The following is a 9,445-nucleotide window of genomic DNA, read 5'->3' on the forward strand; positions in this document are numbered from 1 at the left end:
TTAAATTAAAATGCCACACAATCTAATTTTGTCTTTCTTAATGAGAATAGTTTAAGGGGAAACTGGACATTCCTCTAAAGTGATGGAGGAGCAGTAACAATGGAGTGCAGTAAAGCCAGAAAGTGAAACTGACTATCCTGTTTCATTGTCCCAGCTGAGTGCAATAAAAACAAATAAAATGCATATTTGTTAAAAAGTTCATTTGATTTTTTTTAAATTATTTATTTTTATTATTACACTCCATAATATGATCATCTCTCTACAGCATCCCTTTAAAGCACTGAATTACTGGTTCTGCCCCGGTCCAAGGGACCACTTGTCTTTAAAACAGATTCTGCTTGTTGTATTTACATTCGTTGTCAAGCGCTAACTGTTGCTGGTAAATTTCAAGTTCTCTCTTTCTAAGCCATATCAGTCAAGTCAGACCTCTAAAGGGAAAAATCACGAATAATTCCAGATTTGGAGTAAAGATTCTGGGGGGCGAGGAGGCAGAAAAGGGGAAAGGAACCTAAACTAGTGCAATCAAAGACACTACCACAAAAGAGGGTGGCATTTGTGTTCTCAAAACCACAATAGAATTTATTTCTCTTACAAGATATAATCTTCCCTGCAGTGATCACTGACGTGCCCACAGGCCTTAAGGGCAGCTGTGAAGTTACCGGAGCTCCTTTCTCTTTCTTCTCCCCTTCCCACCACCCTTTTACCAAAATAATGGCTCTGGAAAGAAATCAGAGCATACTCTCTCTCCTCCCTCTGCAAACACAAACTGCTTTGATCAGTAGATCCAAGGAAACCACGACTAACATACACACACAGAGAGATTTGAGGGGGGAAAGAGAAAGGGCCCTATCAAACGCAGTCAATGTGAACAGGCCTAGGAGGCTCTGGGGGGGTTTCTCCTCTCCCGCTGGGAAGTCCTGTTTTGCAAAGGGGAGGGAGGGGAATTAAATGCTGAGTTTCATTTTTTAAAAGGCAGAGAGATTAGATCATCCAACAACCCCCTCCACCCACCGCACCCACCCACCCTCCGGAAAAAAATAGCAGAGGCCGAACTTCCCCAACTAGCCCTTCGCAGTGAGTAAGTGGGGAATTTGTGCCCACACCGCGGCAGGGGGAAGAGATTCACAACTGGACTCAGCGATATCTGCCTAGGCCAAAGTTAAAGCACCATTTTTTTCTGTCCGCCAGTTTTAGGTACCTGTAAATAATTCTGCCGGTAATTTTACACGGAGCAACCATGGATCAATCCCCACCCCCCAATAACTGCAGGTACCTTCCCCTCTACTCTAACAGCACAATAACTTCTGTGTCACTCCTACAAAAACAGTCTGAGCCAAACTTGGGGGAGGAAATAAGGAATGTGGGATCAGAAGAGGAAAGATGGGCGTGGGCACATCAGCCCCTCGCACACCCCTCTCCCGTCCCCCTGCACACTTACCTTCAGAGCAAATTTCTCTCCAGTCTTCTTGTTAAAGATTTCCAAAACTTTCCCGTTGATGCCCAGCCCCAGCACTTGCGTGGTGACCTTGTAATCATCCGTGATGGCATTTTTCTTGATCTGGAGGCCTGATTTCACGTTGAACTGGGGGAACTGTTGCTGGACGGGAGGGTGCTGCTGGGGCGGCGGCTGCTGCTGGGGGGGCGGCGGGGGCGGAGGAGGGGGGGTGGGGAACAGCACCTGGGGATTCGGGTTCGGAGAGTTGGACAGCATTGTAGCAAAGCCGGGGCAGCCACAGCGGCTCCTTCCCTTTGCTCCGAGTCCCCTCCTCCCCCCACAGTGGGAAGTTTGATCTCAACAGGCGGAGGGGAACTAAATCCCCCACAGCTTGGAAAGGGGGGGGGAGAGGGGAAACAATCGCCCCTTCTCCTAGGGAAGGCTCGGAGCCCTCAGGGCTGCTGCTCACCCCGCGGGTCTCCGAAGGGGAGACGCTGCTGCCCCCCGCTCAACCCCCCACCCCCTCCCCAAGCTCGTCCCCGTGCCTGGCTCGTTCGCTCTTTGGAACGCGAAGACAGGAAAAGGAATCGCTACAATGTATCAACCTCGGTCCCGCCCCCGGGTCAGTTTCACGGCACTGATGTCACAGCCTCGCCTTGACTGGCTGCCTCCCCCTGAAGGGGCGGGGACTCAGAGGAGGGAGGGTAGAAGGAAGGAAGGGAGAAGAGATGGAGAGGGAGGAGGAAAGAAAGGGGGGAGGGGAGAGAAGTTAAACTTTGGGAAGGAACCTAAGAATGGAGGGGGACGGAGAAAGTCTGAGGAGGTTGGGGTGCGTGTTTACCTCCATCCTGCCACCCACAGGCGAGGAGATTGGGGAGAGGATCCCCTCAGTGCCCTCCCCCAGGCCCACACAGACCTGCCAGCTTTCCCCTGGCTCTCTGCTTCTTCCAACATCACCAGGATTCCTTGGGATCCCCCCGCCCATTCTAAGGAATAAAGCATTTGCAATGAGATCTGTGCTTCCTGGAGTCTGAGCTTCATCTGATCAAACCATTCCACATCTGAATTGTACCATGATCCTGATCCTGCAACCAGTTTCACGCGGTCAGACCCCTTGGCCCCGTGCTGAGCTCCATGGGGATGGTTACAAGGTCATCACTCAGTTGCTGGGATTTGGACAACTATGAAAGCTTGGGAAATCTTTAGCAAGAAGACTGGAGAGAAATTTGCGCAGGGGAGGCAGAGGAGGAGGGAGAGCCAAGGTATGGGGAGGCACCGACTTTTTGTTCTGTGTCTGGTACAGCGCCGAGCACAATGGGGTCCTGCGCTATGACTGGGATTCCTTGGTATGGTAATAAGAAAACAATACACAAAAGCAAACTTAGAATAAGAACCCCTCCTCATATGCCCACACTGCCTCGTCCAAATACAGAGATGTTCACCGTTAAATGGACAACAACAAGGAGAGGGTAAAACTGACCCTTGTTCAGAAAGCCTGTATGACTACTATGCATCACTTCTGATCTCAAAACAGGACTTAAAGGGGACTTAAGAGGTGCATAGGCTTTGTTCTGGGCCCCACCATAGGGATGAATTTCACCCCAAAATGCATGAGTGCCATGAACCTTTCATTCAAGTGTCCCCACAGTGAAGGACCAAAATCCAGAGAGCTGGCTGAATCAGGAGGAGTTTTGGAGAGCCTCTGAAAATAAGCATATGTTGATGAAAAATAAGTGACATTTGATATAGAAAATGCCCATCGTGCAAAGATGCTTCCCTTATGCTGACACAAAGAATGCATAAGGCAAATATTAAAAGCTCTTATGCCATTTCCCCCAGGCCTTTTGCATTTTGGAAAGGCGATTTTTTAGAATAGGCTGGAGCAGGTGGGGAAAGAATACCACATATTTGCACACATGCTATTACAGGAGAAGCTGGAGAGGCCATTGGTAGTTGTCAGCTCTGCTCAGCCATCATAAACAATGTTGTTCAGTTTGTGGCTGAGTGCTTGCCAATAGACATGGAAAGAACCGCCATGAGCACTGAAGATGCTCTATTATTCCACACAGGAAGCTGGCAGGATGGAACAACTGCAGGAGTAAAAGTTCTGTATGAAGAGACTAGAGAGAAGAGTCTTTTCTGTGGAGACCAGACCAAAGCAAGCACCCATAATTGCTAATGAGAGTCAGCACAGAGGCACGGGACTTCTGTGTAGCTGACCAGAGCTTCTGCCAATCGCTGGGGATCCCCCAGGTTTGGGAGAGGGCCCTGCAGCTTATTCCATGGTGGTAGTGTGGTGGCAGGGAGCCTCACCAAATGTTGCTCCCTTAGAGGTCTTTTTTTGGGTCCCGGTCCAAACTTAAGCTAACAGTCCTTAGGGGAAAGGCTTTGAATCTCATTTAGGTAGGAAGGATGGTCTAGTGGGCAGAGCACCAATCTGGGCTTGAGGAGATAAGGGTTCGACTATCAGCTCACCCACAGATTTTTCTATGTGACCTTGGACAAGTCACTTAATCTGCCCTGTGCCTCAGTTCCCCATCTGTCAAATAGGGAAAGTATTTCTCTACCTCACAAGGTTGTTCTGAGGCAGTCAGATACTACAGCAGTGAGGGCCTTATTGTTTATTATTTGTACTATCCTATTGCCTAGCACATCATCAGCCATCTTGCCTCCCTGAATGTTCTTTTGTTGTTTTTCTACTTCCCATATAAAGCGGGAAACAAGAAATAGTGAAATCAGGGGATATTTTGCTATTTATCTGATAAAAGCAAAATGCATGGTGAGAGTTCAATGCACTGCAGGCTTCCAAATCCTCGCCACTGAGAGCCAGTTAACAAGCTTCACACCATTTGGAGCTTCTTCCCTGGATCCTGAAGGCATCCACAGCGTGACAAATTAAAACGTCAATGGGTAAATAATTGCGTTTGCCAAAATGCCCTGTTTTTTGATGAGCGTTTATCTATAATCAATTCCCATGAAGAGAAGAGACATGAAAAATGGAGCGGGCAGACTGAGTGTCAGGGAAAGGGCAAGAGGCAAAGAAAACTGTTCTTCAAAGGACATCCCACTGATAGCAAATTAACCTGCGCTTCCACGTTCAGTCCAGAATTCAATAAAGAAACTAACACACCTCAGAACTGGGCTAAACAGATAAGGAATCCTTGCTGAGAGCCAATTTATCATTAGCAGCCTGGCATCTGGCAAGAGCCAATGAAGAGCTCTTTAGTCAGGGCTAAGGGGAAGGAAAGCAGAGATTTTTCCTTTATGGATGTGAAATGGATTGTACATTAGCAGCATTCGATATGTGGCGGCTATAGAAGAGTCACTGTCAAGTTCCATCTAAGAAACGCCTTATCTGAGTCACTAATAATACCTAACTGTATTTATCTATTAATTCATGTATAGGATTTACTCTGGCACTCATCACTGTGGTGCCTGATGCTCTCACCAACATTCGTGAACGTACCTAACTGTGACATAGGGAAGCATTAATGTACAGAGGGGGGAAATGAGGCAGAGAGCGTTGTGGTGACTTACCTAAAGTCATATGCAGTAAGAGGTAGAGCAAAGAATAGGCACACATGTCCCAGTCCACTGCCTTAACCACAACACTATCTATGGTCCTTATGTGACCCTCATTGCCATAGTCTCTGAGCACCTCACAGTCTAATGTCTTCATCCTCACAACACCTCTGTGAGGCAGGAGAGTGTTATTATCCCCATAGTACAGATGGGTAACTGAGGCATACAGCACAGAGAAACTAAGACTACATTTACACTGCAGCTGGGGGTGTGATTTGCAGCTCATGTAGATGTACCTAGGCTAGCACATGTAGACGTACCTGGGCTAGCTTTAATCTAGCTGGCTCACTAAAAAGAGCAGTGAGAATGCAGCACTGTGGTCCGCACAAGCCCACCTGACCCCCTGGTATGTCCTCACTTGTGCAGCCTGCACTGCCACATCCTCAGTGCTATTTTTAGTGAGCCAGCTAGATTAAAGCTAGCCCAGGTACGTCTACATGTGCTGCAAATCACACCCCCAGCTGCAGTGTAGATGTAGCCGAAAACACTTGCCCCAGGTCCAGGGCCGGCACCAGGCACCAGCCGACCAAGCACGTGCTTGGGGCGGCACCTTGTAAGGGGTGGCCAATCTTTGGGTGGCAGGGCGGCGCTCGGGGTTTTTATTTTTTTATTTTTTTTGGTTCAGCAGGGCGGCACTCAAGGGGTTTTTTTGTTTGTTTCGGCCGGGCGGCACTCGGGGGTTGTTTGTTTCGGTGGCGCAGTGCTGGGGGGGGGGGGGGGGGTTTTGGGGGGGGGGGGGGGGGGGGGGGCCGGGGGGGGGGTTGAGGCGGGGGGGGGGCTTTTTTTTTTTTTACTTGGGGCGGCAAAAAAGTTAGAGCCGGCCCTGCCCAGGTCACACAGGGAGTCTGTAGCAGAGCAGGGAACTGAAGCCAGGTCTCCTAAGTCCCAGGCTAGAAATATTGGAAGATTTGCTGTAAAATCTTAAAAGCTGGCAATACTTTGGATGAGAATCAGAGAAAAGGCTCAGGGATTTTGGTACTGGAACCCATGGTTACAGTATCCAAAGTAGCTTGCATAGACAGGGAATGTCACCCAAAGCGGAGAGCCAGCCCAAGGCCTATATGGACCACTTAACTCCCATTTGAACCCTGTTTTGAGATCTTAGGCTTTGGGCTGGGCTCTGCACAGCAGTGCATTTCACCCTAAATTACGATGGGTTATACGAAATGGACGGACATTCCATTGCACTGTTTAATATTACATTTTTCTTGTCACAAAATGAATTGTAGATTCCATTTTAGTTCAATGCACCATCGGCCATTATTAATATCTCCCATCCCTGCTGTGCTAGGTTACACCCAAGGCCCCTCTATTACACGCAGCGTCAGAAAAGATTAATGGTTACTAAGAAGAGCTGCGCCCACAGGCAGGAATAGCATTAGGAAAGCAAGAGCAGAGCTGTGACAAAGCACACCTTTGGAAAAGTTCAAAACCAGCTGGACATGCACAGAAGTTCAAATAAGGTGATAATCATAGGGGTGTCTTACATCCATTTCTTGCCTACATTATAGGCTGCCATGTTCCTTATTAAGGCCTTTATCCAGCAGAGTATGTAAGCAGGTGCTTAAAGTTAAGCACGTTTATGTCCCTTTGAAGTCAGGTAAAATTTTCAACATTTAGGTCCCATTTTCAAAAGGGACTTAGGCATTTAAGAGCCTAAACATCATTGAAAGTTAATGGATCTTAGTGTCACAAACTGCAACATAGGCAGTCAGGCCTCATGGTTGGAGCAGGAGTCAGCACTGGATTCAGGAAGCCAGTAACCAGAGCCAAGGGGGTGGACCTGGAGCCAGGAATCGCAGCCAGCAGTCAGAGCCGGGAAGCAGGGCTGGATCAAGGCTGGGAACAAGGCAGGCTCAGGACTAGAGCAAGGCAAACAGGAGAGATCACAGCTGCAGGGGCATGCATTAAGCTACCAGAGATCAGATGCTGGGCTTGAGAGTGGGCTGGCTGACTTCCTCAGCCAATCAGGCAGAGTGGTCAATCAGGCAGTCCTGCTTAGACTCAGCTGTGTTCATAGACTTCCTGGAGACTGGGCAGGTGGAGCGGCCAGTCCTAATTCTTGACAGTGAGGTGCCTATGAAATCAGTGGAAATTAGGAGCCTAAATACCTTTTGAAGATCTAGGCCCAAGTCACTTATGAAAATGGACTTTAGGAGCCGAAGTCACTTAGGCACTTTTGAGAGTTTTACCCATTGAAACTACTCCCGTGTTTAGATATACATGACTCCTCAACGCTTTGTTTGATCTGCTCCTCTGTGTCTAATGTTTTTTTTTAAACACTGTCGGAGTTGCTCACAGACTTCATGAAAACAATGCATGTTGCTAAATTGTTTTTACAGGAAGCTTGAACCTCAGTGACTTGTCATCCCTAAACAAGGGTGCATCAGTAAACGGGATTTGCATCTGATTCCAGCAGATGGAACCACTGTCAGCCACTCATCCCACAGGATCACTATTATTCGCTGAAACATGAAACAATAAAACACTCATCCTTAGTTATAAAGCGTAAGTTTGTTCAGTTATCACCCTGGTCGATAGTGCACAAAAATTATAGCAGTCTGCTGGCCTGTAAGAAGTGTCTCACGAGGGTCCATTTCCATGTGGACATGTATCCGTATCACAAAAAACAGTCACTGGCTGCACCCAAGTTGGCAGTCTCAGGGACAGATGAGGTCATGGAGACCAAACTTCGCACTTACATCTCCAACTCAGGTGCTATACACCTTTACCCCGATATAATGCGACCCGATATAACACAAATTCGGATATAACGCGATAAAGCAGCGCTCTGTGGGGGGGGGCTGCACGCTCCAGCGGATCAAAGCAAGTTTGATATAATGCGGTTTCACCTATAACGCGGTAAGATTTTTTGGCTCCTGAGGACAGCATTATATCCAGGGCCGGCGCAACCCATTAGGCGACCTAGGTGGTCGCCTAGGGCGCTAACATTTGGGGTGCGGCGGCCGGATCTTTGGCCACCCCGGTCGTCGGCGGTATTTCGGGGGTGGGACCTTCCGCCGCCTCTGTCAGGGGTGGCATTTCGGGGTCGGGACCTTCCGCTGCCTAGGGCGGCAAAAAAGCTGGCAGTGCTCCTGGTTATATCGGGGTAGAGGTGTATTTAACCAGACATAGAGAGCACATATTTCCAATCTGAATGACTTTTATTCTATTTTAAACTGAGGGGAAACAACAGCATGAGAAAGAACAGAATTAAAGTCTCCATGAGAGAGAGCACAGTGTGCCTGTCGCCTTTGCAACATGCTGCATCTGAACTGAACCCAAAATGGCAGCTGCTTCCAGCAGAAAACAGACATCTAGAAAGTTAAAGGAGACAGGAAACCAAACTGTACCTTACACAGCTACATACACTACCTCATGACAAGAGAAGCTTGCATTGCCTCTGTGCTACCTGTCCTGTAAACAAATTTCCCATTACTGTCAACTCAGCACCTTCCATGAACAATATATTCCTCCCAGGTTTTAAAACCACACCAATAAAATAAATCCACTGATTTGTAAAGATGTATTATGCTTTTACAAAAACCTGACTTTTCCTAGAAAAGCTGATCTGTGATTGGCTGAAGCAAACAACAGGCCTAACCTCATCAAAATGCATCATGTCAGTAATGACAGACTGAGCAGCTGTCACTCCATTGCTGCAGCTTCCATGGGCTGTCCGAGGGATTAAATCTACACCAGTCACTGGGCAGCATTCTAAATAAGATCTTTGTCAGGGAATCAGTGTCTTCTGCTTTGAAGATCTGGGTTTTGCCATGAAACCTACAGAGCAGCAGGAGAATATCACCACTTAAGTGAATTTTCACCTACTGGGAAACCTGATTAATTCCAAGCTTGTAGCTATCTTACAGAATCTTTGTTTCAATCAAGATTTTTTTTTCTGCTTCCTTCACCCTATCAAGTTTTTTTTATTGTTTTGTCTTGTTTTGGTTTTGGCGAGGCGGTTAAATGTCAACTGACTTTATAGCAATGCAATTTAGAGATTAAAGACACTTTAAAGACAGTTCAACTGGGTTTTTCCTGCTGTCTGCCTCCCTTGAGTCAGACTACTTTCATTAGATGCTGTGGGAGTTATCCACGGAGCCAAAGTTTCTCTTAGTAAAAGTATCTGGGGGTGAAGAAAAATGATTGACTCACTTCCCTTCCTCCGCTCCCTCAATCCCCAGCTACACTTACCTTTTATTCAGATCAACAGCCTGTCCCAAAGATCCAGCACTATTCAAGATACAGTTTGGGAATGCAGGGTTTGCCTGAATGGATAGACCCTTGATTAGTAGGGACCTTTAAACCCCCTCCTACGGGACCTTACCCCCGGAGCCCCGAACCCACCCAACTTCACCGGCCACCGCCAATTCCGTGAGTGAGCCGGGGAGACCTCGCCCACCCGCAAGGGGGAAGGGACCCATA

General features: G+C 47.8%; 1 protein-coding gene across 1 annotated transcript in view; it reads right to left on the reverse strand.

Moving 5' to 3' along the window:
* The window catches only part of LOC112118385 (MAP kinase-activated protein kinase 2), a 77,514-nt gene extending 75,594 nt beyond the window's left edge, over window positions 1-1,920 (reverse strand). The window contains exon 1 of the mRNA XM_024216669.2: window positions 1,439-1,920. Coding sequence (XP_024072437.2) covers window positions 1,439-1,711 — 273 coding nt within the window. The 5' untranslated portion in view covers window positions 1,712-1,920. The remainder of the gene's footprint in view (window positions 1-1,438) is intronic.
* Between the last annotated feature and the right edge of the window lie 7,525 nt (window positions 1,921-9,445).

This window comes from Terrapene carolina, unplaced genomic scaffold (genome assembly GCF_002925995.2).
Source record: "Terrapene carolina triunguis isolate 2854851 unplaced genomic scaffold, T_m_triunguis-2.0 Scaffold199, whole genome shotgun sequence".
NCBI classification, from domain to species: domain Eukaryota; kingdom Metazoa; phylum Chordata; order Testudines; family Emydidae; genus Terrapene; species Terrapene triunguis.